Genomic DNA, 19,867 nt, shown 5'->3' on the forward strand with positions numbered 1-19,867 from the left:
TATACAAAATATAATGTGAAATATGTATATTAACATAGCATGAATTAAATATTTTAGAGAGAAAACTGTCATTTTACTTAAGTACTTCATTTATTACAATCCTGATTAATCACCCCATAAACAATGTTTGTATTATAATCACCGCATAAGTAGTAGGTGAATGAAAAGAACTTAACAATGTCTCATTTGAAGTACATTACTTACAGCCGATGCATATAATATGATAGCAAATAAATCCTTAAAACCAAGCAAATGGAAGCCAAAACTGAAGAGAAAGGTTGATTCATTCACTTGGAATCCTCAGAGCTGTAGGTGCTATACACACTTATTTAACTAAAAACTCAAGAAGAGAAAGGTTATTCATTTTTTTTATTTTCTATAATGGTGGTTTTAAGATCAGTTTACGTGCGCCTGAACCATCCATTAAATACCTGCTACCTCTACCTTCCACTGACATAGATATTGGAAAGCTATGTTCATCAAATCTTAAACAGGTGGGAAGAAATCACCTAACTTTTAAGGTTAATCATTTTTTTCATAACGATAGAGCAGGGATCAGCTCCCGTGTACCTCTACTATTCCACTGGATACGTGTTATCTTCCACTGACACTAATTCTATCCACCAAAACTTAGACATACAGAAAGAAATTACCTAAAGGTTTTTTTTTTTTTTAATCAGTAAACAACTTTGACTTAACTATTAACCCAAGCTAGATGTAAAAGCAAAACACTAAAAAAGAACTTTTTTCCAAGATGCAAGCAGAAATAATACTGTTGCCTACATGACTTTTGGCAGCCAGTTAATTGGGAATGAGACAATGCTAAAGGCCCTATTTGTGTGCTCAAAACAAATTTGCTTTGTTTTATGTCTCTAAAACACATTTTAATTTCTAGAGACAAAACAAAATAGAAGAAGCAAAGCTCTAGTTTTTTCACCCTCTCGAGAAGCACGGTATGACTCACTCTTCTTTCCTAGCTTTAGATCTTGCAGGACTTGCTGGCTTAAATCACTTTACCGAGCAGCATTAGTACAACCGGTATAATGGTTCCTATATAATACACACTTCCATAAGAAGTGAGCATTGTCCTCGAGCAAAGTGCGCACATATATATCACTACTAAAAAGACAGGAACAAGCGACATACAAATTCTGTAGCTAAACAGCAAAACCCTTCGCTAATTCTATTTAGCGATGGATTTTGTTTGCTACGAGCAATCTAACGATGGATTAGCGATGAAGTCCGTAGCTAATTCCAGTTTTTCTTTATAGTAAAGTATGTTTCGGCAAATAGACTACTAACCATGAAGCCAACGGTGGAGTAGTTTAGAACCATTTGTAGCTTGCTGCCATCCGTAAATGATTGTGGATAGAAAAGACATGATTAGACGAAAAGTAAATCAAAGCTAACCTATATGGCCAAACTTCTAAATCAGCTTAGTTTGAAAGGTATTTTTTTCAAAAGTGTTTTCAAAAAGGTACTTTTGACCTTAGAGAAGCTTGGCCAAACAAACTATATAAATTAGCCTGTTCTATCTGGAATTGCCAGACATGTACCTCTTGATCCCAGCAATCATCAAAGTGGAGTGAACAAAGAATATAATGTATCCCGGATATAGTCCCTGTGATGTTCAGAGAATGTGTAGTTACGATTAGTTCAACTAACATGTTACTGCAACTACAAGTAATGGATAATAAGCTAAGGTTGAACGGAAGATGGTAAACTTCAAGAAAGCATCAAGTATAAGAGAAATAGGAACCACAGCTTACTTTTCGGATTTCTAAGTGTAAAAGCAGGCCTTTTAGATCTATTTGATAAAGTACGTTGTGATTTGTTTAGACAGTAAAGAAGTTCAGACGAGGAGGATATACTGCACCTTTGAGATCAATGTTTTTCATGTAATACAAGCTGAAATGGTAGGTTCATAAATGAAAAGATAAAAAATGCGACACACAGATTTCTATAATTACACAATATCTATGGAAAAGGTCGAAAAGGTTTTTCATTTTTTTCCCTAACACATGCAAGTCATGGTTTTTGAAATGTAGCAACAAGGATACATTGTAAGTATCAAAGAGGGTGGACTTAATGACCCAAATTCTATATCGAATATATTTCTTATTGTAGTCACAACACTTGGAGGAGAAAATATAAGGAGAGAAGAATAGAATGTCCTCTCATACTTCGCAAAATATGAGCAAACAAAACATATTGTTAAGCAATTCATTGCAATGCCATTTCCCAGAAAGCTAAATATTAGATACTTTGAAAATTTCGATTAGGTTTTAAATAACGTAACCATCCTTCAAGACTTAAAACTCGAAACCCATGTTTATCAGTAGCAAATAAAACGTGAAAAAAGAAAATTCTACTAGGACACACACAAGTAACTCAGATGTGGCTGCCATTGACACGAATGATCTGTCCGTTCACCCATTCAGAAGCGTCGCTGGCCAAAAACCCAACCACCGGCACAACATCCTCCAACTGACCAAGTCTACCATGTGGCCACTCATCAATCACCTTCTTTACCATCTCCTCCGTTTTCCCATCGAAAAACATATCTGTCGCGATAGGTCCCCTAGCAGGGGCGAATTTAGAATGTGATGAGGGTGTTCACCTCGGAAAAAAATTACAGTATATCTATAGGATAGATTTTCTGTGCTTATATATGTACCTATATATACTTTTGAATACTCTGAACAAATGCAAAAGATTAGTTCAAGTGGTCCAGGGTGTTCAAAATTGTCTCTAACGTCCTAGGTTCAATTCCCAGGAACAACATTACTTTTTATATTTAGCTTTTGTTCCTTTTTTTCGAACCCCCTGAGTGAAAATCCTGAATCCGTTACTGTCCCCGAGCCACACAATTCACCATTATTCCCGTCCCTTTTAGTTCCTTGGCCATTATCTTCACCATTGGTTCCTTTGACGCCGTGTATGCCCCGTTCCCACACCGCTGCAGACAACGTTACGCAAATAATCTTTCCGCCGGGCTTTTTGATCATCCTTTTTGCAGCTTCCTTACAGCATATGAAAGCCCCACTAGTGTTCACGCTAAAAGTCCTGTCGAAATCTTACTAACGTGAGATTAATAACATGTATAGTAAATTTATCACCACTCTAATAGTACTAGGAAATATCGCTAGAAATAGCTATAAATCTCCAATTCTGATCAAACATCCCCCAAAAATCTGTTCTCCTTAGAGTGTTTTAATGCTAGAATTTAAAGATATCACAAATGCAAGACCGAGAAGTGGAGGAAAGAGATCATTGTAATCATATAGGAACATTGCTCACTGCACTGTCGAGTACATATTATATTTCTGCTCAAAATTTCGAAAAGTCATAACAGTAACTTTGATTAAACTCTCCTATGCACCATCAGACACCAGATGAGTACACGAATAAGACATGCACAAGCAGTCAATCACAGGATTACCACAAATAAAGGAACAGAGAATGAATTTTACTATGGAAAATGTCCAGCGAACATCAGTACACAAGACAAAAGTCAAAACGTCTGAACTGGAAAAACTATGTAAAGCTCATCTCTACCAAAATTTGACACGCCTATCAATAACAAATCATGAGACCATGTGTACAACAACAACAACATACCCAGTGTGATTCCACAAGTAGGGTTTGGGGAGGGTGCAGTCTACGCAGACCTTACCCCTATCCAGACTCGGATCTAGGATTTGAAGGTGGCGGGTGGCACAATTTTCTTCAATGTACATTTTGTTAGGAACGTGTATTTGGGTCGGGTCTATCTCTTTTTAGTTTATTCGGGTCAACTTAATAGGCTTTTTTTTTTATTTGCAAATATGAAATTACATCTCAAAAATGAAAAAACGAACATAATTAGCATCTTAAACAAGAAATCACACCCATTAACAACAGAAGTAAACTTAGCATTTTCACCAAAAGACTTGCATCTCTTATGTATATTAAAAAATGAATTTGCACAAGTAAACTAACATCTTCAATAAGGGAATTACACCAATCAAAATAAGAAAAATAATAGAAAAACTCTTCAATAGGTAAATACCCCATAAGTAAATGTAGAATTAGATAAACTACAAGTTCTCAAAAATAAATCATAAATTTCATGTTTTTTCTAAGCAAGCGGCTTACGAAATTTCCACCACTATTTAAGTACGTAGTAAAGTGATTTAAATTGAATTTAACAATTATAGAATAGCATAATTTTTTATAATACACTCCCTCCGTCCATTTTTATTTGTCCATTATACTAAAAATATATGTCAACTTTTACTTGTAAGTTATATAGTTTGAAAAATCAAAGCATAATTTACCATTTTATACCTATTTTACCCTTATTATTAAGTACTCCAATTCATTTCTCATTTTATTTATGGCTTATTAAGAGTGTCCCAAGTCAAATATAGACAAATAAACATGGGCGGAAGGAGTAATAAACAAAATAAATTACATAAAAAAAATGAATTTTGATCTCAATCCAAAATTCCCATTGAGACTCAATTTTTCGATTTAAATACTCACAGATTTGAGATTAAGAGAAATGCCTAATTTAAGGAATTTTGAAGTTTTTATTTGTGTGTTCTCACTAGAGATCACAGATAAAATAATAGAAAAGAGGAAAGGCAATATAAATAATAAAAAGATAAATAGAAAATTGGGAGAGCCGAAAAGGGAATTACTGGTACAAAGGAAGTAAAAAGCACAAAGAAAAACGGGAGTCGAAAAATGTTCAAGATAGATTCAAACTTGTGTCTACCAGCCGTGGCACCTTTGTCTAATTTAAGACTGGGGATGGCAGGATCAAATATTAAACCTAATTTAAGCAAATTACAACATAAATATATAAAAAAATTATTAATCTAGAAGTGCCATACCCCATCTTAAAGGGTGGATCCGCCCCTGCCCCTACCTTTAGGGCGATAGAGAGGTTGTTTCTGATGAGACCTATGTACGCGTGTCAAATATAGTTCATGTAAATATGTTTATAGAAGTTACATATTATGTATCGATGTTCCAGAAGTTATAAATGAACTTGCATAAGCATGGTGCTAAACAATCCACTCACAAGCCAGCCTTCTTCCCTTTTGTACGAGCCCTCTCATGTACATCTACAGATAAAAAATATAAAGAGAAAATAAATTATCAATGATATTAAATTACGTATTTAATAACACAATATTTCTTGAAAATATAATAACTAATAATCATATATTTGTACCTAATATTTTAAAAAATAATTGATATATATATATTTCTAATTAATAATATTTTATTTTTAATTAATTAAAAATTAAAAGCAGATTTTTTTGAGAGAATATCATGGATAGGACGTTGACAAAAAATTTAATATTTACAAACATAATGCCATAACATTATTCAAATGTTTGACAAAAAAAAAATCTATTAACTATATATATATATAAGTGAAAATAAGCAACATGCAATGTGAAATTACAAGTCAATAGTACTAAAGAAAATAAATTAAAATCGAAAATATAACCTAAATTCAATATAAAAATAAAAAAAAGTTTAACATAATACTTCTATGTCAAATTCCAACATCACATAAGTAATTTCCAACATAACTTAAGTAATTATAATTTAAAAGAAAGGGAAAATATATGTCTATATCCTCATTCACAACGACATTCTACTTTAATAGCATAACTCATTACATGCCATGTTTGTTAATAACTCTCTATCTAATACTAAGAGATGTAGTTTCAAAAATTAGAATATAACACAGTTATGCTAAATGAATAAAAGAAAAAATTAAAACAATACAAGCAATTACATAGAATCATAAGAAGTAAAGGTTGAGAATGAGAAAAAAAGGAAATGAAAGATAATTAATATAAAAAGAAAAATAATTAAAAGTGAAAAATAAAAAACAAGTTAAAATAATGGAAATAAAAATATATTAGAGAAGAAAAGAAATTAAAATAAAACAAAAAATAAAGAAACTAAAAAGTGACCCTATAATTACAAAGTGTAATTACACCCAATTCTCAACCCCACCCCACCCCCCACACCCACCCCAACTGAGAATTAGAGAGTGTAACTAAACCCTCTCAATTACACCCAATTCCCACCTAACCAAATAATTACTTGGTCAAACGAACAAGCCAAACTACCCAATTATACCCAATTCCAATTACCTGGGTGGCTTTCCAAACAGGTCCTTGGTCTATTTTAAATGGGCAATTTGCACGATTGCCCTTATTCGGAGGTAGTCTTTAATTTTTGCCCCTTAAATTGTTGGTCTTTAATTTTTGCTCTTCGCATAAAACTCCTGGGTTTCGGGTTCAAACTCCTGCTCGGTCAAAAATTTAAAAAAATTCGCAAGCAGAGTTTGGGATTCTCAAGGCAGAGTTTCAAACTTTACCTTACGGCAGAATTTTGCCTTCAAACATATATAAGGCAAACCGGTTCATATTGATCAGGCAAAAAATAAATTCCTTTTTTTTTTTTTTTACTCAGTTGGAGTTTTACAAAACCCTAAAGCCTAACTCGTTTGGTTGGGGAACAAGTTATCCCGGGATTAGTTATCCTGGGATTGTTATTCCACCCTCTATGTGGGATAAAATAACACTCTAATACGTGGATAACTAATCCCGGGATTAGTTATCCCGTGGTTTTATCCCTACCAAACGTGGGATAAGATAGTAGTAAATTCTTATCCCAAGACTATTTTTGCTTATCCATCGTACCAAACGACCCCTAAAGCTTTTGCCCGAATAGGCCTAATTTTGCTACAAAACTCTGCCTGGCGATTTATTTTTATTTTTTTACTGAGCCGGAGTATTAGGCGAAGGACAAAAATTAAAGACCAACAATTTGAGGGGTAAAAATTAAAGACCAGTGCCTTTGAAGGACAATCCACGCAAAAAAATTATTTTAAATGAAATCCCGACGGGGCAAAACCCAACCAGCTTTGACTGTTTCTCCCGTTGTTTTCTTAAAACACAAACACGAACGGTTCCATATTTGTCAGACGCAAAGTCTCAAACAAAATTTCACCAAGAATCTCTCAAGAACACCGTGTGTCATCTAATCTCAGTTGAACAACAGGTAACATAAGCAACTCCTTTCTCCTATCTTTGTATCTCCTCTCCCTTCTTGGGTTTTTGACAACTTGCTTGTAATACGAAATTGCTGATATGAGAGTCAAATTTTGTTATATTGGGGGTAGTTATGAGAGTAAGTTTTAAGTTTTTTTTCTAAGTAGGAACAACTTCAATTCAATCAAGATGGTACATTGACCCAGACACGTTTCGTTGGTCTGGGAGATGTTCGATTTAATCGATGAAGAAATACTTATAATAGAAAGGCAAATCGTTATTCAATTGCGTATTGAAAAGATGGATGCATTAAAAGAAATCGACGAATTGTATTGGCTGCGCAAAAGGTATCCCGGGTATACAATCAACCAATTAAGGCAAAAAATAAAAAAAAATAAAAACTTGGACATTGTAAAAGAGTGATTATCTTGAAAGTTGTAAAATTGTCGCAAGGACAAGACTGTCCACCGCACAAGAGAGTAAAGCTCTTTGATTAACTTAGGTATCACCAAATGATTAGATTCGTTCGATCAATGGCAGTTACCTCGAAAAGAAGTTCACTTTGAAACTTGTCTTACACAACACATCAGAACAAGAGGGAAAAAAGAGCTATATAAAACGGGATGTGAAAATCAACTACTACTAAGGTGATGTTAAGTAAAAATTCAAAAGGGATAAAATCGTGGGTCCCAAAAATTGGGGTAGAGCGGACAATTGACTATTACAACACAAGGTATTGGCTTTGCTTCTTATATATACAAAGATGAAGCATTAGTCTATTATAGTATTATTTCCGACATTTATATTTGATCTATGACATTAGATTGGTTTGTATAATAGTATAAGTATACATATGTTATGGCATATAATATTTTAAAATCAGAAATATTAAAGACCATCTGAATGGATGGACATTTATATTTAATCGGACAAAAATTCTAGCCTCTTTGTCTAATAACACTAATAAACCAGAAATTAAGTGAATTGGGTTATAATGTTCCGTCTGTTTTTAAAATAAAGTCTTAATTTCGATATCAAAGTTCCTTACAAATTTTATAAGATGATACATTTTTATTTGCTATCCACATGATACTAGTTTGAAGCTGTTACGGTGCATGATTATTATCTGTGTTTAATAAAATAAGGCATGCAGGAGTTCTAATTCTATTGCATTAGCGTGTAGTGTGAATCTACCACTAAACCTACAAAATATTCCAATCCCATATAATGAAATTATTACGAAAGAAAGTAATATAGGGAATTTTAAAGCTTTTATTAATCTTCAGAATATCTCCAAATTTGTCATAAAACATAATATAGAGAACTTGAAAGCTTTTATTAATCTTCAGAATATCTCCAAATTTGTCAAAAATTCTTTTTTTTTTCTTCTGCAGTTTGCAGACAGGAGCGGAGGATCAAGGAGGGTCAATTGATACCCCTCTGTCAAGAAATTATACTGTCTAGACAGATAATTTTATACAGATATTATGTGTTGAATTCTCTTGATTTCTTTGCATAATTAGTTTTTTTATATTTTAAACTTCCTAAGTAAAATTCCAAAATTCTGCCACTGTTTCCGGACTACTAGTTAAGTAATATTTATGTTGTGAACTTGTGATATAGACATTTTAGTACCTAGAAAACATCGATTGGGCCATGCTGTTGGGAATTACTCACAGGTTGGGAAATCATTAGTCTGGAATGGGACATCTTTAAAAGTTCCTAGTAGGTAATGTTTTTTTCTTAAATGGACCATATATCGCATGAATTTGAATTAATCTGACTTTTTGTATTAAATAGATGAGTACAGGACTAACAGGAGGCATAAATATAGATATTCTCAATCCTTTTATTTATAATTTAAAGTTTTGGCACCCTCATTAGACAACTATATACTAATGTTAGTGTTAATTATAAAGGGTATTTGACTAAATTACTATATATAATAGGGTTCAGTAAAGGGAACAATGTTAATTAATGATAATATGTTCGTTGATTCGGAAGACAAATTATTAATATCATCCTAGTTTTCTAAAGCGACAAATAAAAAGGAATGTGGGAGTACAAATAAAGATCTCAAGTTCCAATACCAGCAACGATGCTCAATGCCTTTTCATGTGTTTTTTGCCTTATTGAAAATAGCTTTGGCCGACACCTGTGCTTGTAGATCATAGCAAGTTACTTGATTAATTAGTTGAAATACGTGCAAACTCAATACTATATCATCAACCCCCTCCCCTTAAAAAAAAAAGTTGCATCAATTCACGAGATTTCGCAATTAAACCCTTTATTTTCTTTGTGTGTTTTGTGTTTGTAGCACTTCCCTTTCTATTACGACCTGATGTAGTCATGCTTCCTGTTAGTATCAGAACTAAGCATGAAAATGTAGCCATGCTAACTAGATGCAAAGTAACAATTTGTATACAAGAATAATTTAAATTATATACACTGACAGTTAAAAATTCTTCACGATCAATATATTTTAACATGTGATAACAAGTTAGTTACTATTTTTAAACATACTACCAATTAATGATTATCATAAGATGTACCTGTCTGTACTTGCCTAATAAGTGATTTTTTTATCGTCGGTGCGTAGAACTTAAACTCACGCTAAAAAAAGTCCGCCATATATACACACATTGCTTGCTTTATATACATAATTGTCACTCACTCACTAACAACACCATTCCATCAACTATGTATGGTGCTACCTCTAAAGACTCTTACTAACAACATCCTAAACAGAGTTTCATCAGCAACTAAAAACGCTTCGACCTCTGCATAAACTCGCGCGGGCATATCAGTACAGAATCTACACAGAGTCCACCTTTCGTGTGTGTACAATCAATTTGTGTCATCGAAAATATAACTTTCATCGACACTTCCGATCCCGAGCTTACAAAATCACCTACATGGTGATACATCCATTTTCCAGGTTCTTTCAAGTAACACTGTTTTGTAGCTTGTTGACCGTCTGATGTCGAAAGCTGGAACCTGACTGGGTTTTTATCCCATCCATGAACGTGCTCGCAGTTGCAGATTCTGCGACCGAATTTCTTAGAAGAACGCCCGACTTGTAGCCTGAAGAAAACACTGTAGGACCCTACTGGGAATGGGAAATCGACCTCTCCATCGACTTCAAACCACCAGATCTGTTGGAGGTACGCAACGGACTTGAATCTACATGGAAGGAAAAATCTTTATTATTCCGTCCAATGGGTAGTAATAACTTCTTGTTTGTTCAAAATATGTGGCAGTTAAAATAAAATTAAATGTGCATTGCATGCCAAGCTCAGAAGACAGCAGCAACAAAAGGAGTATATCAAGAAATGACAGACATTTGGTCAGAGACAGATCCAAGATTTTGAGTTGATGAACTTTGAAGTTGTTACGAGAATTTTTGAGTTCAAAATTTAATATTTGTTGATATTTTAGAAGTTTTTCACATGTATATCGATACTCCGTCACGAAAATGTCGGTTCAACTGAATTTGGTATCTATCTTTCTCTTTAGCTCAAGAACAAGCAACAAAGGTTTTCTTAAAACAGTTAGCATGATATTACGATATATCGAAAAGGTTTGCTTTCTTAGTGCTTATTCTGATAAAATGAAGTCCATTTTGACTACACAAAAACACCCTTACTCTTTTTTTTTCCCGGTCAGGGTTCTTTTTTTTTTTTTTTTTTTTTTTTTTTTTTTTGGGTTAGTATTAGCCATAGTATTAGGGCCAGGTGCGTGTAGGGATCTATTAGCTCAGTTGGTTGGCCACCTGAACTCTCACCTTGTTGGTGAGAGTTCGAATCCCTACGTTGTAATCCCCTTTCCCTACCCCCTATGTACGTAATATATATTTAAAAAAAAAAAAGGAGCCAAGTTACGCGCACCTCGACTAATTTCGTGGGATACCTACTACCTCCCACCAGTACAGGTACTACGTAACTCTGTAACAAAACTTGTTGGACAAATACAGAAATATTAGACAATCAAAATTGGGATTTGAACCTATATTAAAAAATTATGGAAGATGGGGAATTATCATTTCAATTTCAGAATTTCGAGAAACAAGTTGGTTCGATAAGATATCGCCAGCAGCTAATAACATAAACAGTACACGAGAGGGTTGTTTGGTTTACAGTATTAAAACCAAACACGTTTTAAATAATACACCATTTTCAGTCCAATAAACCAAGCATCTAACAATAAATGTATATCCACTAAATAATCTCGTCATAATTGAATTCCGGTATTATAATCCCGAGAAAACTAGTACCCAACTAAACGACCCCTTAGTTGTTGCCCCCTTTGGCTTATGTGATTCTAACCCTCACAGAGTCACAGGCCTTCTGATTCCAAATAGCCTTGTATCTGCACTCTCAAAGCATGGAACAAAGTATTAAGAAAGTGAAAGCCAAGATATTGGCGGCTCCTGATTTTATTGATTTCTTTTACCTGATAATTGATAAGTTGTAACTCTGTCTATGTGAGTCCAGCAAACCGTAGCCGGTTCCAAACCCAAATAAAGAAGTGTCCCTTGTCAAAAATTTGGAAAAAGCTTGCAGTAGGTTGACAGCCAATATTAAAACATCCCAATTTCGAAGAATCAATTGAATACGTCTGAATGAGTATGATACAAACTATTCGATATAAGATGATTTCAACTAGTTTGATTCAATAGGTGGAAGGAGAGCATTTTTCAGCCATTTCTAATATGTTAGGGGCGTTTTTATCCAATAGGTGGAAGGAGGGGAAAATTTGATCCAATAGGTGGAAGGAGGCATTTTTTGAGTCATTTCTAGTACGTTAAGGGCATTTTTGACCCTTTTTCCGTTATATACATACACAAATACATATGTGGGTGTCTAAAAGCTGAGGGACTTATTAAACGTTTCTGGAAAATTTGAGCCCTGAATTCTCAAATAGAGTTTCTAATTGGAACTCCAAGGTCAATCGTGTAAAAACCCACGTTAACGGACAGTGGAATTTGAACATTTCTGTTCTCAAGAAAAGTACACTGCCCTTCACCCCCCAAGTATTTAACAGAATCAGAAAGTAAGTTGCCGTTAAGCAATCCTAAACGGCTAAACCAAATCGACTAAGTGAAAGGCTATCGGCAAACTCCTCAAGAAATTGCAGTATCAAGCACTACAATTGCACGTGGAACTAGATTACAACACTAATATTTTTAATTTTCCAGCACAAGCATCAAACAGAAAGACAAGACCAAAACAAAGAACCTCAATTCATGCATTTTCACATAAGCATATCAAACAAGATATCACAAGCTAGACAAATTGTTACAGAAGCTATGGTGCTCATTCAAAAATGCCAACGGGTGTGTGTCGGGTCCTTCTAAAGTAGTGCAGTTTTTGAGGATCCGACATGCGTGCCGCAACATTTTTGGAGATTCCGAGAAACATAGAACATAAGAACCATTTCTTGGGAGGGATATCATCAAAGAAATGTACTGAACAGTTGATTTGATCAGCCAATCTAAAAGCACATGTCAATAATACAACAGATACAAACATCCAAACACTGATATATAAACATCAGAAGCAAAAGAAATCGTGTTCCTTACCTTGATTCAGCTGTTTCAATACGACTCCAATATCTCCTATCATCAACGCCTGTTATGGCCAAGCCTTTAGAAGATATTGACAGACAAACTCTACCCGTACGCTTATCTAACCAAACCTTCTGCAGACAGCCCAAAATCAACATAAACCATCAGCATTCATCTAACACCAGAAACTATGAAAGCCTCTGCTTTGCTAGCTCAAAAAAATAATGCAGAAATAAATTCTTTTTTTCTCTATGTCTGGGGAGGGGGTTGAGTTAGCATACTCCTTTGCCCTAGCACCCAAAGGAGTGGCTAGTGGTTAATGAAGTGGCGGAAAACCATGAGGTCTCACGTTCAAATTCCAGCCGAGACAAAAATCACTAAGTGATTTCTTTCCATCTGGCCAAACCTTGATGGGCAAATTTACCCGATACCTGAGCTGGTGAGAGGTAGCAGGTGGGGGTGGGCGCGGGGGGAGGGGGCAAACTCGACATATTTCCTGAAAACTGGTTTCTCCTATCAATGGAAGATTCAAATTCCAACAGAGACAAAAAATACTAGGTAATTTCCTGTGTAGATGCGAGGTAACAAATACCCATTAAATTAATCGAGGTGTGCACAAGCTGGCCCGAACACCACCGTCATTAAAAAAAAAAAAAAAAAAAAAATTGGTTTCCCCTATTCATTCAAATAATTCTCCATATACTGTTGAAGATTCTATCACAAAAATGTTATCTTTGAAAAAGAATTGATCGTCTCCTATATATCCCCTGCTCTATTAAGACCCCCACAATGAATTCAATGTTAAAGGATTTATCATATTACGAATATCTATGGCAGTCAATCTATAGCAATCCTCCTTTATTCGAACCTAAAATCCGTTATGTAAATTCCTATGTTGCTCGGACTCTCCAAAAATGTTGCCACACCCGTGTCGGATTCTTCAAAAATACACTACTTTTGGAGTATCCGACACGTACCCACGCTATTTTTGAAGAGTCCGGGCAACATAGGTAAATTCTGAGTTCCCAATGAACCGAAAAAAGAAAAAAAAATTAAATATGACGACGATAAACCCACATACATATTGCAGAATACATACTGGAGACACATCCGGTTCTTTTGTCAATGGAGAAAAAACGAACCCTTCAAAAAACAACAAGAAGAATGATAATTTTACAATATATTGAGCTCCTAGAACGAACAAAAGAGGAAAAAGATTTAAATTTTTCAATATACCCACAAAAATATATGCAGAACAAACAAAGAAATGATTAATTTACAAATAAACCGAGCTCCCAGGATGAACAAAAACAGGAAAAAGTTTAAATTTTACACACACACACATATGTATATATATGCAAAATAAATAGTGGATACATATCCAATTATTTTGTCAATGAAAAAAAAAAAAAAATGAACCCTTAGAATAAAAATAGAGGGGTAAAAAATTGGACCTTTGAGCCACCATCAAGCAAAATGGATCGACAAAGCAAGGCAAAAGCATCTCTTTTACACAAATTTTCTTCAAAATTTTCATAATCACCATATCGGAAATTTGTGAAATTCCAATTATAACCCTATATTTTGTACGGAATTATAGAGGCAGTAACAAATTTTGAACCGGAGTAAAGCCAAATTTTAATAAGAGGTCTCAAGCCAAGGTGTTAAAGTATATTACCTTTGAGCCACCATCAAGCAAAATGGATCGACAAAGCAAGGCAAAAGCATCTCTTTTACACAAATTTTCTTCAAAATTTTCATAATCACCATATCAGAAATTTGTGAAATTCCAATTATAACCCTATATTTTGTACGGAATTTACAGGCAGTAACAAATTTTGAACCGGAGTAAAGCTAAATTTTAATAAGAGGTCTAAAGCCAAATTTTAATAAACGGTCTTAAAGCCAATTTTTAATAAGAGATCTCAAAGCCAAATTTTAATCAAAGGTCTTAAAGCCAATTTTTAATAAACGGTCTTAAAGCCAATTTTTAATAAGAGGTTTCAAAGCTAAATTTTAATAAGAGATCTCAAGGTTGTTAAAGTATATTACCTTTGAGCCCCCATCTAGCAAAATGGGTCGACAAAGCAAGGCAAAAATATCTCTTTTACACAAATTCTCATCAAAATTTTCAAATAATCTCTCAATAATTAACTCATAATTTGTAGGCAATTTTGATTCCCATATACAATCAGCATAACCAGCTATCCGAAAATTTCGATTTAACATCGAAAGTTTACATATCTCCGGTGGATCTAAATATGTCATAATTGATGCCACGCAATTTTCCGGCAAGTCAACGATGCCGGGACACGGCGGTGGAGTGGCGGAGATAGGTGGAATAAGGAGGGAAAATGAAACACCCATATCGGGAAATAGTGAATTACAGTTATAACCCTATAGTTTGTACAATATTACAGGAGATTAAAGGAAGATACATAGATTATTGATAAAGGAGGTAATGGAGTAGTTTGGATAATTACACCCAAAATGAAAGGATGGTGTTTGGATATATAAAAGGGGAGAAAAAGAGTTACTTGATGAATGAAATGGATATTTATTTGAATAATAGTACTCCAATAAATAAATATTACTCCCTCCGGTCCAAAATAACTGAGGTTTTAAGGTTAAGCACACGAATTAGGCTTATGATTTCTTTTTATGTTGACATCATTATTATGTGGATTTGGAAATGTGCCGAGGGCAAATTTTGGAAAGGAAAACTAAGTAGGCGTTTGGCCATATAAACCAAAAAAAATCACTTTTTTGGGAATTTTAAAGTTGGAGTTGTGTTTCGTCATAATTTTTGCAAATAATAATTTTTGTTGAAATGTACTTTTTCAACTAAGGAATTGATTGTGAAAAAAGTGAAAACAAGATTTTGCTTGTTTTTCAAATTCCAAATAAAATTTTCATGGCCAAATCTTGATTTTTGAAAAAAGTGGAAAAAAAGTGAATAATTCTTATGGCCAAACGGATCCTAAATGCTTTCTTGATTTTGTGAAACATCAATTATATTGGATCAACTTTTAGAGGCTAAAACTTCAATTATTTTGGATTAACTTTTAGAGGCTAAAACCTCAATTATTTTGAACCAGAGGAGTAATTAGGAGAGATTTTGACTATTTTTTCTCTATTGATATCCTAAGATATAAACTTTCTTTAATATGTATTCTATCTATATGTCATCTCTGTTAGGATTTAAAATCCCAAATCCGACTTTTGTAAAAAGCGATTCCCGGGAAAGATTGGAGGGTCGCAAATTTGACCACTTAAATACCAATCTCCTTAGACGAACCTACTTACGCCGTGATGTAAGCGAAGAATAAATAACACACACAGATTTATAGTGGTTCACCCTCAATGTGAGAGCTACGTCCACGTTCTTTGCTGCATCTTATTAAAGAAGAAATATTACAAGTGTTTACAACACTCAACCTCACAACCCCAATCCCAATGACACTCAAGAATTTTACCACACAAAATTCTCTCAAAGACCTTCTCTTACTTAGGCCTTTCACTAAGAGTATTTCTCTTAGATTTTTCTCTCTTTGGGATGTGTTGTCTTCTTCAATTTGGTGTGTTTAGCAAATGAGAAAGCTTCCCTATTTATAGGTGTGAGATGAACCTATTGATGTCATTGGTGACTCAAGCAAGCACTCGACAATTTGCGAAATACAAGGAAGATGTTTTCTTCCTTAAAACAAGGGAAGTGTTTTCTTCTCAAAACAAGGGAAGTGTTTTCTTCCCTAAAATAAGGGATGGACCCAACAAATCTCCCACTTGAAGACTAATTTTAATTTGTCTTCACACTTTGATCGACGCAGCAGCTCTTTCCTAGTTTCATACTTCGTGTGCCAAATCAAGCCGAACACGGCCTTCCGCTTGTCAACATCACCACCGTTGTCGCATTAACATAACCTTGCAATCCACGTTTCGATTTTCTAAATACGGGCCGAACTCGAGCTACCTTTCGTATATCCGAATATCCACTTCCACGACCTCCCGGTGTTGCTTTTCCGATTGCTCATAAATCGGTCGACAACTCCCACCGCATGCAATGTCCGGTATCTTGTCCATCCGCTTCTTCTCATCCTCGGTTGTCGACGACCGATCCTTTGACAACCGAAAGTCTCCGCCAAAGAGAGTGCCGACCGGCTTGGCATCATGCATGTTGAACTTTTTGATAACTTTCCTCACATATTCTTCGTGAGCGTTTGATGCCCTCTTTCGTTGAAATCCCTTTGCAACCACCCTTGCTTTATAATGCCTTCTTCCATTGGGTTCTTCCTTTATCCGATAAACCCATTTGTTTTGCAATGCCCTCTTATCCTTTGGCAATTCGGCTAATTCCCATGTATGATTTGCCGATAGGAGTCCATCTCATCTTTCATTGCCGGCTCCCACTTAGTCGATTCATCGACTTGCATTGCTTTCTTCATAACATTCCGCTCACCCCTATCGTTGAGTAGAATGTAGTTGAGGGATGGAGAGTACGTGAATCGCTTCGATCCCGGATGATCTACGCAGCTTCGTGATTGGCGTCCGTTGATTTGTTTCGAAATCAAGCACTTTCATCGAGTACCTTCTCGGATTATTTGTTCCTCCGCCTCGCCGTACTCGGTCCGCGCTCGTGTGTCGGAAAAGTCCCTCAAATCGACTATTTCCGATTCCTTGTCCCGACATTCCGAATTTTTTTTTTTGCAACTTGTCTTTGTACGGTACTCTTCATTGAAGACAACATTCTCCGCTTCGGATGATCTTCCGATTTTGTTCATCCCAAAATCGATAACCAAGCTCGGTGTCACCATAGCCAATAAAGTAACACTTCTTTGATTTTGGATCAAGCTTGCTTCTAGCCGTATCATCATTATGAACATATGATAAGCACCGAACACTTTCGAAATGAAAGATTTACCTTCTTGCCACCCGCACTTCTTCTCGGAATTCTCGAAATCCAAGGAACCGACGGTCCCTCGGTTAATTAAGAAGGCCGCGGTATTGGATCCGCATCCGCCTGGAATGTCTTGGGCAGTCCAGAGTGTATTCTCATACTCCGAGCACGCTCGTTCAACGTTCGGTTCATTCTTTCGGCTATTCCATTTTGTTGCGGCGTTCCAGGAATAGTCTTCATCATCTTGATTCCATTATCGGCACAATACCGTTTGAAATCACCATCGGTGTATTCTCCGCCGTTGTCGGACCTCAAACACTTCAACTTGAGGTTTGTTTCATTCTCGACCATGGCTTTCCATCTTTTGAATACACTAAACACATCGGATTTATTTTTCATAAAATAAACCCATACCTTCCTGTTGAATCATCAATGAAGGTCACGTAGTAGTGTGATCCTCCAAGAGAGGGGACAAGGTAGGTCCCCACACGTCCGTGTGCACCAATTCCAGCTTTCTCGACCTTCAACTCCCCGCCTGCATTTGAGAAGCTTACTCGCTTTTGTTTTCCGAGAATGCAGCTCTCACACGTATGAAGGTCCACCGTCTTCGACTCCGAATTAAGCCATTTGTCACCAACAACCTTCATCCCTTTCTCGTCGATATGTCCCACCGACAATGCCACAATGTCATCTTTGTGTTGTCAACCACAAAGAATATCACGACTAGTCGTCATGTAGAGAGTGCCAATCTTCTTTCCTCGGCCAACTACCATAGCACCTTTCGCCACCTTCCAAGACCCATTACCAAAATTGAGATCATATCCCTCATCATCAAGCTGACCTACTGAGATCAAAAAGTTTCGCATCGCTTTGGAACATGTCTAACTTTTGTAATCTTCCACGAGGATCCATTTGACATCTTCAAATTAATGTCTCCGTGCCAACAACGTCTAGCGGCTCTCCATCGGCTAAATAAACTTTGCCGAGATTCCCGCCACGTAGTTTGTCATTATATCATGATGTGGGGTGGTATGAAAGGACGCTCCCGAGTCAAGCACCCAAGAGTCTATCGGTCGTCAACCGATAGCAACAACGCATCGCCAATGTCTTCCGTAGCAGCCGTTGATTCCCCCCCCCGTTGTCCTCCTTCTTTGGCGCCCGCAGCTTTTTCTTGAAGTGACCGGTTTTCCACAGCGCCCAACACTCATGTGTTCGTCCCGGTCCGGATTGACCCCCGCCATTCCTTGACTTCGATCCGCCCCTATTTCGGTTGTAGTTTCGTCAAAATTTCTTCGCTTCGTTTTCAACATTAAAAGCGAACTCGTCGATGCCTCTCCAGAATCTGTCCCCGCGCACCTCCTCGCAAGGATACGATCCCTAACATCGTTGAACTTTAGTTTGTTACTGCCATTAATTACTAACCGTCGCTCTCATTGGCTCCCGCTATTTGGTAGGGATGCCAACAAAATTAGAGCTTGCACTTCATCATCAAAATCAATTTTTACCGATGACAATTGATTTACAATGGTATTGAATTCATTTACGTGTGCGTAACATGAGCATTTTCCATCATCTTTAGATGAAATAGTTTCTTCATGAGAAATACCTTATTATTTGCCGAAGGTTTCTCATACATATCGTACAATACCTTCATCATATCTGTGGTGGTCTTTTCCTTTGCCACGTTGTGAGCAACGTTCTTTGACAAATATACACCGAATGACCTCCAACTTGTCTGTCGAGGAGATCCCAATCTGCTTGCTTCATCTCCTCTGGTTTTGGACTCAGAGGTTCATGAAGTTTTCTGCCATATAAATAATCTTCAATTTGCATTCTCCAGAATGCAAAATCTGTACCATCGAATTTACCGATGCCGTGCGTCGTACCATCTTCGCCTCCCATCGTTTCTAAATCACAACACAACCTGTTGCTCTGATACCAGTTGTTAGGATTTAAAATCCCAAATCCGACTTTTGTAAGCAGATTCCCAGGAAAGATTGGAGGGTCACAAATGACCACTTAAATACCAATCTCCTTAGACAGAAACCTACTTACGCCGTGATGTAAGCGAAGAATAAATAACACACACATTTATAGTGGTTCACCCTCAATGTGAGAGCTACGTCCACGTTGCTGCTGCATCTTATTAAAGAAGAAATATTACAAGTGTTTACAACACTCAACCTCACAACCCCAATCCCAATGACACTCAAGAATTTTACCACACAAAATTCTCTCAAAGACCTTCTCTTACTTAGGCCTTTCACTAAGAGTATTTCTCTTAGATTTTTCTCTTTGGGATGTGTTGTCTTCTTCAATTTGGTGTGTTTAGCAAATGAG

The 19,867-nt window shown here is 35.9% G+C and overlaps 1 protein-coding gene and 1 pseudogene across 2 annotated transcripts; both read right to left on the bottom strand.

Annotated features, from left to right (window-relative positions):
• Nucleotides 1-2,391: 2,391 nt before the first annotated feature.
• LOC132067508 (NADPH-dependent aldehyde reductase-like protein, chloroplastic) lies at nt 2,392-5,108 on the bottom strand (annotated as a pseudogene).
• A 4,555-nt stretch (nt 5,109-9,663) lies between these two features.
• Nucleotides 9,664-15,122, bottom strand: LOC132059708 (F-box protein PP2-A12-like). Of its 2 annotated transcripts, XM_059452448.1 has the most exons (4): nt 14,686-15,122; nt 12,649-12,767; nt 11,520-11,600; nt 11,141-11,435 (listed from the first exon to the last, which is right to left on the bottom strand). In XM_059452448.1, the coding sequence occupies exons 1-4, from the start codon at nt 14,998-15,000 to the stop codon at nt 11,378-11,380; spliced, it is 573 nt and encodes a 190-aa protein (XP_059308431.1). In that variant the 5' UTR covers nt 15,001-15,122; the 3' UTR covers nt 11,141-11,377. The 2 variants fall into 2 exon arrangements, with proteins under 2 accessions (XP_059308422.1, XP_059308431.1); XM_059452439.1 differs by lacking the exons at nt 11,141-11,435; nt 11,520-11,600 and adding an exon at nt 9,664-10,250 and having other exon boundaries at nt 14,686-15,120.
• Nucleotides 15,123-19,867: the final 4,745 nt, after the last annotated feature.

This window comes from Lycium ferocissimum, chromosome 1 (genome assembly GCF_029784015.1).
Source record: "Lycium ferocissimum isolate CSIRO_LF1 chromosome 1, AGI_CSIRO_Lferr_CH_V1, whole genome shotgun sequence".
In the NCBI taxonomy this organism is placed as follows: domain Eukaryota; kingdom Viridiplantae; phylum Streptophyta; class Magnoliopsida; order Solanales; family Solanaceae; genus Lycium; species Lycium ferocissimum.

Coding starts and splice junctions, on each gene's coding strand:
- LOC132059708 (XM_059452439.1), bottom strand. CDS start 15,000: ATGGGTGTTTCATTTTCCCTCCTTATTCCACCTATCTCCGCCACTCCA. Junction 12,768..14,685: donor TGCTAGATGGGGGCTCAAAG/GTAATATACTTT, acceptor GGCTGTCTGCAG/AAGGTTTGGTTAGATAAGCG. Junction 10,251..12,648: donor ATTGAAACAGCTGAATCAAG/GTAAGGAACACG, acceptor CCTTCCATGTAG/ATTCAAGTCCGTTGCGTACC.